This window comes from Cicer arietinum, chromosome 2 (assembly GCF_000331145.2).
Source record: "Cicer arietinum cultivar CDC Frontier isolate Library 1 chromosome 2, Cicar.CDCFrontier_v2.0, whole genome shotgun sequence".
Classification (NCBI taxonomy): Eukaryota; Viridiplantae; Streptophyta; class Magnoliopsida; order Fabales; family Fabaceae; genus Cicer; species Cicer arietinum.
This window is the reverse complement of record NC_021161.2, coordinates 6842374-6858297: the sequence shown is the minus strand read 5'-3', so window position 1 is coordinate 6858297 and position 15924 is coordinate 6842374. Positions and strand designations below refer to the sequence as shown.

General features: G+C 24.2%; 1 protein-coding gene across 1 annotated transcript; it reads right to left on the bottom strand.

Moving 5' to 3' along the window:
• Window positions 1-820, bottom strand: LOC140919332 (protein PIGMENT DEFECTIVE 338, chloroplastic-like; the record flags this gene model as incomplete). The annotated part of the gene is made up of 1 exon (XM_073365332.1): window positions 1-820. A coding segment is annotated over exon 1 (696 nt), but the record flags the coding sequence as incomplete, so codon positions are not given.
• Window positions 821-15924: the final 15104 nt, after the last annotated feature.

Genomic DNA, 15924 nt, shown 5'->3' with positions numbered 1-15924 from the left:
TACACCATTCATTGTATCATCATTTCTCAAAATTCCCATTCTCCCTTGAACAACAAAACTCTCATCAAAAAACAAGTTCTCCATTTCCCTACTAAACAAAGGAAGCACTTCCTTAATCAACATTGTACCTAGTAACTCAGCTCCCACATTTACACTAAGCTTATTTTCATTTCCTCCAACAACAACACCAACCACAAAATCACCAGGTTTTGGTTCATAGTACTCACTAACATTAACTTTCTTAGCTTCTTCTTCTTCTTCTTCATTTTCACCTTTATTCAAATCATCCCTTTCTTCATAAACTTTCAACACCCCATCATTTTTTTCAACTTCAAGAGAATCATCACTCCCTTTGAAAAACTTCAAAAAGGGTTTCAAAGGTTCCTCCTTTTGTATAGAGCTTTTCTCTGTATCCACTTTTTCAACTTCAGAAGATGACCCAGTTTTTAGGGAAGGCTTGTTCAGCAATTCAAGAGTTTCGTTCTCTGATTCAGATGACTTGTTCGCAGAAAAGTTTTGAAATTTATCATTCTTTGAGCAAAATGAAACATGGGTAGGGCTCAAATTTGCAAAATGTTTAGTGAATTTAATGGGTGGTTGGTTGGTGAAATGATGGTTATGATTTAGAGGTAATTTAGAGTTGGGAAAGGAAATGAAAAGTGAGATACAGTTACAGGGACAGAGAATCAATGTCATGTTTGTGTGTAGAGTTACAGAATGAGATTTGGTTTAGTTTTGAGTGAAAAAGGATTTGGTTTTTGTTTCACACATACGATTGTGTCTCATGTTTCTTTTTGCTCTCTCTATCTATCCTCTTCTTTCTTTTTAATTATATCAAAAAAATTGATATACCTTATTTAAAATTAAGATCATGTACTTCAACATTTTATATATGATTTTTATGAATCTTAACAACAAGTGTCTTTTAAGAAACTAAAAATTAAAATTTTGCATTAAAATTGACAATTTTTAAAATTAAGATTATGTACCCCAACATTTTATACATGATTTTTATGAATTTTGATAACGAGTGTCTTTTAAGAAACCAAAAATTAAAGTTTTGCATTAAAATTGACAATTTTTAAAGAGTTAAAAATATAAGTTTCAATACATTTCTATTTTACTTTATCTTCTATTTTTGTTTCCTTAACAAGTGTTAAAAGACACTAGCATTTGTCAATTTTTATTTATATTTTGTTTCAAACGTGGTATTCTTTAATTGATTGAAATTTAAATGAATTTTACTAAATTTATATGGAATCTATATAATTTAATAGAACTCGTTTAAATTTCAATCAATTAGAAAATGTGTTAAAAAAAGTGCATTAGAGATTGTGTTAGTAGTATTTATTAATTTAAAATGAGGATTCAATTGATGGTATAAAAGGTTTTGCATATACCACGTAGTGTATATACCACGTAGTGTTACATTTTTGTTTATTTTTGGATCTAGAGAAAATAAAACAGGTGAACCTGTCGAGCTACTCCATTTACTCAGTTATTTTGAATTAGATTGAATTAAACTATTTTTTTTATTTTTCTATTTTAGTTGTTTTTTTTCCAATTTTTTACTTATACGATCAAACTTAACTTAGAGACTAAAATTGGTCCATCTATTAACTCAACCCAATTGAAAACTAAACTCAAACTTAAAAAAGACTATGTATTAGGATTTTATTTCTAGTTTCTACGTTCATTTTTCACTCAAATACAACACAACCGCTCCACAATCCTAATCCTGCGATCTATGCATGTGTCACTCGTACTTCCCCTTGCTCTGCTCATCTTCTCTCCTATGATATGTGCATTGCATTGCATCGTTGTCTTCTCTTCTTTTTCATTTTTCTTTTCCTCCTTGCTTTATATCTATCATTTGCTTATATTTTATTTTATATAGGATACTCTTTAGTTGATTGAATTTTCGACGAATTTCATTAAATTAAGTAGATTTTATATAATTTAGTGAGATTCATTTAAATTTCAATCAATTAAAAAAATTGTGTTGGAAAATTGTATTGTTTATACTTTTCAAATGCAATTAATAGTATAAACAAGGGTGGAAATAGGCTAGTCGCACGACAAATTCAGACCCAAAAGTATTTAAATAGAGAAAGCTTAGAATCATACAAAAAAAATTAAGTTTATAAGTAAATATGAATAATTTTTTTTTATTGTTATTATTATATATTAGATTTTGAACTTTATGTTAAATTATAAATTTGCTAACATTTTAATAATATAATCATATTATTCTACACTTAGTAAAAACAATCATATTATTCTACATTATTTTTTGTCATATTTAAATATGTTATAATAAAATAAAATTTAAATATGTCATTAAAAATCAAATTCTTTGACCTATTAGTTTGTTAGTTTATTCAAAAATATATCTAACTACTAATTTAAAAATATCAATATAAAATAAATTTTTAAATAAATTAATAAATCGTATTAAACTTTTATAAAAACTAGATAGAAACTTAAAAAAAAAAGTCTATGACAAATCATTGGTCCGACATTAAATTTTTTTACAAGTTAGACAACGGCCCAACATATGGAACAGAGTGTTTCCATTTTTGTTTGCTCAAACAATTCTCATATCAGTAGGGGTGTAATAGTTAATTGCTATTCATTTTGTTGCATACAAACGATATATCTATCATATTCATATTCATTCAAATATCCGTGGGTATATAACGGGTTTTTAATTATTAGTAGATATTTACAAATATCATTTTTTAAATATAAAAAAAAAAAAGATTAATTTTTTTTTTTGTAATTGTGTAGAATTTTTTCCTTTTTTTGTTAACACAAAAAAGTATTAATAAATGAATCATTTATATATTAATACATAACAAAATGTATCACACAATTTTATTATAAAAAATAGGCTAAATTACATATGTCCCTTAACTTAATTTCAGGTAACGTTTTAGTTCTTTATATTTTTTTTTTCGAGTTGATCATTTATTTTAATTTTAAGTCACAATTTGATATTTTATGTTTTAAAATATCGACAATGTTGTTTTTTTTTTTACAAAAATTCAAAAAAAATCATCAAATTTTTCAAACAAAACCCATAAAATTCATTATCATCTTCAATAAAATACAAATTTAATCAAATTCATAACTTAAATCTTAAAATAAACTCATATTTTCATTCTTTATTTGATATATGAATTTGATAAAATTTGCATTTGAATATTGGAGATGAAAATATGAGTGTATTTGAATATTTGAGTTATGGATTTGATAAAATTTGCATTATATTGAAGATGATTATTAATTTTATGGGTTTTGGTTAAAAAATTTGATGATTTTTTTGAATTTTTGTATAAAAAATGATAACATTGTTGAAATTTTAAAACATAAAATATCAAATTGTCACTTAAAATTAAAATAAATGACCAACTTGAGAAAAAAATTAATAAAGAACTAAAACGTTACTTGAAATTAAGTTAAGGGACCACGGATATAATTTAACCTAAAAAATATTAATACATTAACAAATATACAAAGTGTATTACAACATAATAATTTCACTAATTTACTAATAGATTCGAATATCCACAAGTACAGTTACCATTGCATTTGCTTTCATATATTTATTAAATAACAAATATTCAAATATTTGTTTATTTTATCTACATCAATTGTTAAACTACTCTCAATATCCATCAAGGATTAGTTTGTCCACGAAAATTAAATATATTTGTATTTTTTAATCTTTATCTAAAAGAAACTATGATAACACAACCATCACCTATAAATACTCACTCGACATAAAACATCTCCTTTAATTAAATACAAATATAAGTTTTTTCTAAAATTCAAACTCCCATCGAATTTATATTAATTTTGACATAAAAAATCTCCTTTAATTAAATACAAATATAAGTTTTTTCTAAAATTCAATCTCCCATAGACATATCCAATTGAGATGTTGATATTTGCCTTCAAACTTCACTAAAAAATGATTACTATCTTTAATTTTTTATTTAATATGTTTATATATCATAAATAGGGTCTCTAATCCACTCCGTTGCTATACCTAAGAGGAAGCACCGTTCTCAACACTTGTAACTTTATAATATATATTCGATGACACATGCTTCTGATTCCACGTGTATCATGTATAGAGAAAAAAAGTGTAGTCACTTTGTTATATAACCCCCAAAAATGCTTACAAAATTTCCATTGTTTAGTTAAGAGAGACTAAGAGAAGAAGAAAATTGACATAGCTATTTAGTTGTAATCTTTTGTGTGCACCTTTTATAAGAAGTTAAAGTTATTTTGGAGCCAGCATACCAGCAAAAGAAATTAAATATTCTTCTCAACATAAATATGGTTTTTCGTGAAAAATTAAGAAGAGGTATGGTTTAATTTATTTATCCTTTTTTCTTCTTCATTGGATAGTATTGATTATCTCTATTTATTGCTCTACAAATCACATGTTTTATATTTTTCATGATCAAGAGTTGATTGTTAATTTTGAAAGCAACTGAAAGGCTTTGTATTAAGATGCATGTTGAAGTTGATAAAGAAAAAAATTAAAGACTTTATAAAAAGTAAAATGAAACTGAAGAAATTTTTATAAAAAAAATTAAAGACTTTTTAAACATTATAAATTCGCCATTAAATAGATGTAACACCGTGCGTACATTTATTTTGTAAATATTACTCCTTCCATTCTCAAAAATATAAATAAAAAGTTTTTTTTTTCAAAGGCGAAATATATATATATATATATATATATATAAAAACATAAAAGTTATTATATTTTGTTCTCAAATATAACTATATAATTTACTTTCAATCCATTTAAAGATATACATCCTAAAATATCTTTGAATTCTTATAGATCAAATTTTTATGCATGAAAGACACTTTGGTAGCACTTTTTTTTTTTATGAAATAAAATAATTAATTGTGTGTAACTAAACTTTTTAATTAGTGTAAAATTTGGTATATATACTATTAAAAGAAATTATTTCCTCCGCTTAATTCATATTTTTTTATGGTTTAAATTTTTCGTATGTGAATTAAAAAAAACATCAAATAATGTGATATAATGGTATATATTTTGATATGTAGATCATCTGCATGCGAAAATACCTACATTAAAAATATACTAATTAAAAATATTTTAATATAAATTGTTTTACAAATTCTTACTTTTAATATAAATAGTATAAATAATTCTGTAACAACAAATTATTTTAATTATATTTTGGGAATTTTAGAAAAAAAATTATATATTTTTTGGGTATTAAAATCCAATGACTTTAGAATAAAATAAAAAAATTAATTTATACAATTTCTGTAAAAAAAAGATATATTATCAATAAATCACAATCATTTTAAAAAATATTTAGTTTATCTAATAATTAATTTTAAAATAATAGAAATAAATGATTATGATATATTAATAATATGAAAAATTTATATTATTACTATCTGTAAATTAAACTCAATATAAGATATTAAAGCCACCATAAATATAAAATATAGTATACAATACTAGTAGTATATGAGTTTAATCATTATACAGTGTCGATATAATTTACACTGACAACCACATAATTCGTTAATTTATTTGTCATATTTTCTCTTAGTATATAGCCACCGCTACAATAATTGACCCATGACACCAATAAGAGGGACCATAAGTTGAATTAAGCCGAATACAAGTTTGAATATTTGTCATTTTTTGGTCCATAGCAAGATGTCTTCTATATGTATGACAAGCCAAATTAATTACATATTCCCTATCAACCCACCACCTTCACCAAATCTACCCGTCCAAACATTGTCCTCCACTTTTGTTAAATAATACATCCAATCTCATGTTTTAATTATATATATATAAATTTTTAGTGTGGTATTTATTATTTCATTTATAAAAAAAAAAATAATACATTTAGTTGTATATATGTATAAAAAAATAAGGTTAAAAACTTGATATATTTAATATCAAAATTAAATTATTATTAAAAAAAATTGTTGATTAAATTTCTTTTTATATAAAAGATGAAATGTAGTTGTTTTTTTTTTTTACAATAAATAGGTTTGGAAAACATAATCATTATTATTAATTCTTTTCCAAAGTATTATTTTATGAAAAGTGGAAAAGTTGAAAAAAGAAGAAGATCCTTAAAGGAACTAGAGAAATTCATGCAGATTAGATGAATATGGAAGTGACACAAAATTATAGTAAGCATGAAAGGTTGGATGATTCGGAACTCTTTTAATTTAATTAGATTTTTTAGTTTAAAATTAACCATAACAATACTTTGATACTTTGATGGAGAGTTTTGTGGTTCTTTATAATTTTATTCAATTCGAAAGATTAATCTCTGCAATTGCATGCAAAATTATTTGATTTACAATACACTTTAATTATAGTAAAAATATCTATTTTATATTTATTAAAGATGATAATTAAATACATTTAATTTTCTAATTTCATGTAAAGAAATATAATTACTAATTTATCCTAATTATTAGGATCATTTTTCATAATATTAATAATTTAATACAAAAATATTTATAGAATAAAACCATTGAATATAAATAAATTAATTTTCTTTTAGTGATATTTAATACCAACTAATACATATATATATTTTTCTAATAATTGAAAGCATTGTGCGATGATGCTTATGAGTTGTTTGCTTGTTTTCTAGCCAGAAAAATGCCCATATACATGTGTGTTGCATTTTAATTCCCTAAAAACATCAAGCTATCGAAACTAATAAAAATAAAAATAAAAGGATGTTTTCATTTTATGTTTGTTGGTGTATGAATTTCTTATAGCAAATGCATGATATAATAGCTACAGACAGTCTTACATTTAGAAATAATTTTTCTATTATAAAAATATAGAGAGTTTTTTTTTATCTCTTTAGATATTTAAACATTTTGTTCAACTGTTACATTGTATAATAATTGTCATTAATCATGTGAATTACCTCCTATCTTGAAAATATAATAATTATATTATTTTCAAAGTAGAATAATATACAAGAACATTACTCTAGACTCTAGACACCATGCTTTTAATTATTATTTCGATTTTAAATATAAACAAAAATAAGAAAGAAAAAAAATCAACATATTAAACTCAAAATTTGGACCATACATTATTTTGAAAATATATTTAAATGAAACAACTTCCAATACAAAACATAATTATTTTATTAATTAAATCAATAAAATAAAAATAAGTTAACAATTATTTTTAGTATATGTGTAGTTAATTATTCTTGTTTATAATCCAATACACCAAACAAAACATATAAGAGAAGACCTTGGGAGGAAAATAAATCTTATCTAAGCAGAAACAACTTAAATCTATAATGGATTAAAATTGACCAATAAAAGACGTCTTTAAAAATTAAACTGATTAATTAAATATATATTTGAGATTAAAATGATTAACAATAAACATGTTCAAATATATTTTTATAATTTTAACATAATTAAATAATGTTGTGACAGCATCACATACGTTGATGTTTACCCAAAATTCAAAGTTCATGTGAAACATATATTTTGCATATGGTTTGATGAATTTAATTTGAATATCAGTAGCATACATGCTCTGTATATATTTGTCATAAATAAAGAAGCATATGTGCTCTGTCGGAAATTATATGTCAAAAATTTGTATAAGACATGAAGCATGACCCTACGACAGACTTTTATTATATTATATATATTTTTAATCATTTTATTTTATTTTGCTATATTATATATGACAACACATTTAATTATACATCAAGGATTTAGACTCTATTTAGCAACAAAAAAAAAAAACGAGTTTATAACTTATAAATTATAAGTTCTGTTACAAATCAATCATTTATGAGTTTCTAACGTTTTTTAATAAGTTAATTTCATTAATATTTAACTTATTATTTTTTAAAGTTTTACTGTAATTATTTAATTAATTTTTTATTTTTATAATTTATTTATTATAATTTAAAATAAATAATTTAAAATAATCAACAATTTAAAATAATTTAATTATTATAAAATAAAAAAATCTTATTAGTAAATAATTTATTGATTATAATTTTAAATTATTTATAAATAATTTAAATTTATAAATAATTAATATTTTAAAATAAATATTTTATTTATTTATTTATTTTAACTTAAAATAAATAAAATGGATAAATAAATAAAAATATATATCAGAGTGATAAATTTTAAAATACTATTTTAAATATCAATTAATAAAATTTATTTTTAATAAAAGATGTCTTTTTATATTTTTTAATATTTTTAAATTTAATTAAACATTAATTTTATCACATATTTAATTAACTTAATTATAAACTGTCAACTGCTTTTATAAAAGAAAACGTAGTTTTCAAATATTTATCAAGTCCTCAATCCCATAAGCTTGTAATTTGTAACGTGGGTCGTTCACTTTATCCACAATTCTTGTGGATTATTAATTGTTGTCATGTTCATATAAAACTAACTATAAGCAATCGTCAATGTCTTTTTAGAAGAAAATTAAATTATTTGAGTTGAGTTTCAAGAGTATGAGAAAGCTAAAAAACTAATAGAGCACTGATAAATATATTTACTACTTATTATTATTAAAGTGAAACTCACATCTACCATAAAATTCGAATCCATGTTAATTCTTTTAAGATATGAGTTCATATTTTATCCCCAGATCAACCATCATAGACTTGTAGACAATTATCCTGAACTTAATTTCATATGAGATACTTTAATTTTGGATTGATCAAAGAACAAGATAAAAGGTTAATACAATCTATAATTTGGACTAAATTACTCTTTTGTTGATTGAAAACACTTTTGATTATACTCTTTTTAAATTGTTCAAATACATATCAACTAAATAATATAAAGTTTTTATCTTGTTTTACACATAACTATGTAGAACACTCTCAAGACCCCGTCAAGCCAAAATATGAGAAGCTAAAATATGAGAGCACATTTTATTAAACATCTGACAATGAAGAAAAAAAAATGCAATAATGATGGCTCTTTTTCATAATCGCTTTGCCAAATTATCTTTAGATGGAAGTTGATTGGGTATGAAACGTCAAACAAAGAGTAACACTTGAGAGGAATCAATTTGTTCCAAATAAACTCACAAGAAAGATAATCAACTATATTAGTATCATCTATCATATAATAATACACACTCATTTAACTGAATATTAATCTCTAGAAGTATGACGCCAAGACCACCCGTCCACTACATTTTCGCGCACAACAAAATTTGTGAGCAACAACATACACTCAAAAACCAAATTTTCCTCCCAAACAACATATTTCTTTTCCACTTCCACGCCTTTCTCTAAGCCCCACGCACAACCAAATATCTCTACCACCGAAATATGTTTATCCACCGCCAAACTGAACAACGGCCTAAACCTATTACAGAGTCGACGATGTCCCTAGTGTTACCGACTTAAGTTGTTAGAAAATCAATTGATCCTCCCGTCAACCACCCCACAAACCAAATTTAAATCATTCCATAAACTAGACTCCCTATTTGAATTCCTCACCATAATATTTTCCACCACACCATATCTTTTTACCTACACGATATGAATCTACTCTCAACCTCCACACCTATTTGTCCAACAAAACAAAGTTAAAATTGTTCAATCTACAAACATTCAATCCACCTTTCTTACGATCACGACAAACTAACTCTTATTTTACTTGGTTAATTTTCCTAACATCCTCACTACCTCCACAAAAATAATTTGAAATGAGATTTAATATGAGAAATGATAAAAAAGAAAGTTGAAAAATAGTATAACATAAAATTAATTTCACAACTGAAAATGACCTTACGCATAGTACACACTCCCCACCCATTTAAAAGAAGTAACGATTACATGTGGAAAAGAAAGTAGCGATTTGCAAGTTTGGTTGTTTATTTTTTATCATATCCCCACAAACTTATCAACCCTCTAATTTAAATAAATAAAAAATGTATTGTGGAGGGATATATACGTATGATAATCAATTTGATGTATCATCCAAACTACTCAACATCTTCCAAATTCATATTATATATTATATTTTAATAAAAAAATTAAGGTTGATGGATGATGAGTCATTTTAAGATAGATTTCATTTTTTAAGATAATGAAATTTTAAGATTTATTCAATATATTTATATTTCTCTCTCCAATAATATTGCCAATTACCCACAACTATATTTTATTGAATACCTTTAACTTTATGAATTTTATTGGTGAAAAAAGAAGTTTGTCACAATGCCATTTTTAAAAAATGGGGTGGCAGGTATCCCATTTAAAAACATGTGCTAAAAGGTGTCATTTGCACTAATTTTAGTAAAAATATAATTTTTTCTTTTTTTATATATTTTTTAATTTAAATAAAAAGTTCAAATTAATCATTTATTATGAGATAGATATAATGTAGAGTTTAATTATTATATAATGTGAATATAAAAAGTTTACATTGAGAGTATGCTATAATCATTTATGAAATGATTTTAAAAATAGTTTTAATAAAAATTATTATTTTTTTATTAATTTAACAATTATAATTAATTAAAAATATAAAATATTTTTATATTAATGATGTATATAAATTAAATTATATTTTCTATGGTCACCATCATAAAAAAAAAAGTAATTACTTTTGTTGATTGAAAACACGTTGATTATACTCTTTTTAAATTGTTCAAATACATATCAATAAAATAATATGAAGTTTTTGCCTTGTTTTACACATAACTATAACTATATAGTACACTCTAAAGGCCAAGTGAAGCCAAAATATGAGATCACACTTTATTAAACAACTCACAATGAAAAAAATATATGCAATAATGATTCCTCTTTTTCATAGACATCAATATATAGGATATCCTCCTCGTTCAAAACACTTAGCTTAATTTGTCAAATTATCTTTAGATGAAAGTTGATTGGGCATGAAACGTCAAACAAAGAGTAACACTTGAGAGGAATCAATTTGTTTCAAATAAAGTCACAAGAAATAGAATCAACTATATTAGTATCATTTATCAGATAATAATACACATCTATTGATATGGTCCTAATAGTCATAGTTCACTTTAAGGATCGTTCTAGGTCGAAAACTTACAAATTTGAGTGAAAATCGTGTATAGCTGGAGAATGTGATAAACGGCACTGCGAAACTCCGATTCGGCCGATTCCAAAACGCGGTGAAAGTTGACGTTCTGAAACGCAAGTTAGGCTTTTGAATCACCGAAAAACAATATATAGAAATCGAGATATGAACGCTGGTTATTGATCACAAAAATTGAAAGAATTGGAGTATTAGGATTTGATGTAAAGAAAACTCAATATTATTATTCAGCAACGAAACAGAGAACAAAATGGCGCCACAATCTAGGGATTGATAAGCCAAAAAGAACGCCACAAGGATTAACAGCCTTGATAAGTTCAAGATGAATTCTTTCAAGAACTCTAGAGAGCAAAGCCTCACAAAAATAATAATCAAAATCTGCCCCTCCATGAGGTTACAAATGCTTATTTATACTAAGTCTATCTCTAAACCTAAATGGATCATAAGTGACACCATTCTCTAGGCCCATATTAGTCTTACATCTTATTTTTTTTTCTAAAATAAACTTAATGTAAGTAAGTAAAGTATCTTCACTTACACATAACAAAAACTAAATCAATAATAAAACTATTACAATTCCAAATCAAAGAAAACTAAGAATTAATACAAACCAAATTAAAATATATAAAGTTTATCCTAATTTATTAAAATATGAATCATCTTCATGCTCTTGAGATCCTTATCACCTATATAATTAAATATTGATATCTAGAAGCACAACGCCACTACATTTTTTCGCACAACAAAATTTGTCAACAACAATATACACTCAAAACCCAAATTTTCCTCCCAAATAACATATTTCTTTTCCACTTCCATGTCTCTCTCTAAGTCCCACACACAACTAAATATCTCTACCATCAAAATATGTTTATCCACTGCCAAACTGAACAATCGTCTAAACCTATTATACAATCGACCTCCCTCCATCCAAGGAACTCACCAAAAGGAGATGTCTCTGTTGTTACCGACTCAAGTTATTAGAAAATCAATTGATCCTCCCGTCGACCACCCCACAAACTGAATTTTAATTCTTCCATAAATTAGACTCCTTATTTGAATTCCTCACCACAATATTTTCCACCACACCATATCTTTTTGCCTACACTTTGAACCAAAGTCCCTATGAATCTACTCTCAACCTCCACACCTATTTGTCCAACAAAACAAAGTTAAAATCCCTCAAACTACAAACATTCAATCTACTTTTCTTACTATCACAATAAATTAACTCTTATTTTACTCGGTTAATTTTCCTAGTATTCTCACTACCCCACGAAAATAATTTGAAATGAGATTTAATACGAGAAATGATAAAAAAAAAGTTTGAAAAATAGTATCACATAAAATTAATTTGACAACTACAAATGATCATACATAGTCCACACTCCACACCCATTTGAAAGAAATAACGAATATATGAGGAAAAGAAAGCAGCAATTTGCAAATTTGGTTGTTTACTTTTTATCATATCCCCACAAACTTATCAACCCTCCAATTTAAATTAAAAAGTATGTATTGTGGAGGGATATATACGTATGATAATTAATTTGACGTATCATCCAAACTACCCAACATCTTCCAAATTTAAACTAAGTATTATATTTTAATAAAAAAAATTAAGGTTGGTAGACGAGATGAGTCATTTTAATTAAGATAGATTAGATTTTTAAGATAGATGAAATTTTTAGATTATCGAATATATTTATATTTTTCTCTCCAATAATATTACCAAACCCACAACTACATTTTATTGAATACCTTTATCTTTATGAATTATTTGCATTTTATCTGTGAAAAAGAAGTTTGTCACAATGCCATTTTTACAAAGTGGGGTGGCAGGTATCCCATTTAAAAACATGTGCTAAAAAGTATCATTTGAACTAGTTTTAGTAAAAGTATACTTTTTTCCTTTTTTATATATTTTTTAATATAAATGAAAAGTTCAAATTAACCACTTATTATGAGATAGATATAGTGTAGAGTTTAATTAATTATAATGTAAGGTGAATGTAGAAATTTATACCGAGAACATAAATAATTTTAGTAAAAAATAAATATCTTTATTAATTTAACAATTATAATCAATTAAAAATATAAAATAATTTTTCATTAATGGTGTATGTAAATTAAATTATATTCTCTATGGTCATCATTATAAAAAAAAATAATTACTTTAATGATTATTAGAAAAATTATTTAAATACAATTAATTTTTTAGAGATCATGTAAATTATAATCCAATTACTAAATTGTTATTAGAGTGTCAAACATTCAATTACCAACATTAAATGTTTTTATTAAAATAATATTATATTAAGAATATTAATATTAAATAAGTCAGAATGATTAATTTTTACTTATAAATGTCGTGCTATCATGTGCTTTAAGAGCACAAGATAAAGATATTAAAAATATAAATATTTTTTGTTTTAAATGATTTAATAAATATCATTATATATAACTCACACAATTACGATATTACAAATTTGAACTCAAAGTAAAATGTTCAACTTAACAATATTGATATTATTTAACTAAATTAAAAGTTAAACATAAAAATACAAATCTGTTAATAAAAATAATATTTAGACTTTTAAAGAGTTTAAAATATAATTTTCAAAATAAATTTTTTATATTTTAATTATTTGTCGATATTCTAAAAACATAGATTAACATTAAAAAAATAAAATCGTACAAGTACCGACCTACATCACATTAAATATCAAACTAATTTAAGATAATCAATTTGTTCCAAATAAAGTTACAACAAGGAAAATCAACTATACTCGTATCATCTATCAAATAATAATACACACCTATTTAATTGAATATTGATCTCTAGAAGCATGACGCCAAAACTATCCGTCCTCTACACTTTCCCGCACAACAAAGTTTGTCAGCAACAAGATACATTCAAAAACTAAACTTTTCTCCCAAACAACATATTTCTTCTTCACTGCGACACCTCCCCCTAAGCCCCACACACAACCAAATATCTCTACCACTGAAATATGTTTATCCACCACCAAACTAAACAACCGCCTAAACCTATTACATAATCGACCTCCATACATTCAATGGACTCACCAAAAGGATGTGTTTCTGTTGTTACCGACTCAAGTTATTAGAAAATCAATTGACCATCCCGTCAACCACCCCATCACAAACCGAATTTAAATCCTTCCATCAATTAGACTCACTATTTGAGTTCTTCACCACACCATATTTTTTTGCCTACACTTTGAACTAAAATCCATACGGAACAACTCTCAACCTCCACATTCATTTGTCCAACAAAACAAAGTTAAAACCGTTCAATCTACGAATATTCAACTCACTTTTCTTACGATCACGACAAACCAACTCTTATTTCACTCGATTAATTTTTCTAGCATCGTTACGATCCGACAAAATAATTTAAAATGAAATTTAATATGAGAAATGATAAAAAAAAAACAATTAAAAAATAATATCACATAAAATTTATTTGACAACTGAGAATCACCATACATAGGCCACACTCCACGTCCATTTGAAAGAAGTAACGAATAAATAAAGAAAAGAAAGCAACGATTTGCAAGTTTGGTTGTTTTTTTCTTATCATATCCCCACAAACTTATGAGCCCTCTAATTTTAACAAAAGAAAAAGTGTTGTGGTGGGATATACTCTTCTAGTTGCATGCTAATTAATTTGATGTACCATCCAAATTACCCAACGTTTTCCGAATTCAAACTATTTATTATATTTTAGTAAAGAAATTAGGGTGAAGGATGATGAGTCATGTTAAGATAGATGGGATTTTTTAAGATAGATGAGAAATAGTTTTATTGAATATATTTATATTTCTCTCTTCAATAATATTACCAAACCCACTACTATATTTTATTGAATACCTTTCTTATCTTTATTATTTTTTTGCATTTTATCGTCGAAAAAAGAAGTTCGTCACAATGCCCATATTTTTAAAATGGGGTGGCAGGTATCCCATTTAAAACATGTGGTAAAAAGTGTCATTTGTACTAGTTTTAGAAAAAATATTATTATTATTATTATTATTATTATTATTATTATTATTATTATTATTATTATTTTTATATATTTTCTAATATAAATGAAAAGTTAAAATTATTTATTTATTGTGAGATAGATATAATGTAGAGTTTACTTATTAACTAATGTGAATATAAAAAGTTTACATCAAAAGCATATTATAATTATTTATGAAAAGAATTTAAATATAATTTTAGTAAAATTTGAATATTTCTAATAATATAATGATTATTATTGTTATTAATTAAAAGTATAAAGTTTATTTACATTAGTAATTAATATATTAAATTATAATGTTATGATTACTATTATAATAAAAAATAATTATGTTAACGATTATTAAAAAAATAGTTAAGTACTATTAAATTTTTAGAAATTATGTAAAATATAATTCAAATTACTAAATTATTATTATAATATCAAACATTCGATCAACTATCAATATTAAATATTTTTATTAAAATAATATTATATTAAAAATATTAATATTAAATAAATCAAAAATAAATTTTTTTTACTTATAAATATTATATTAACATGTGACTTAAGAAGATACTATAAAAATATTAAAAATAAAAATATTTTTATTTTAAATGTTCTAATAAATATGACTATATATAACTTATCCAATTATAGATTTTGAATTTAAATTTAGAATAAAATTTTCATTTAATAATATAATCATTATATTAATCTAAAAATTGTAACTTTAAATATCACTACAT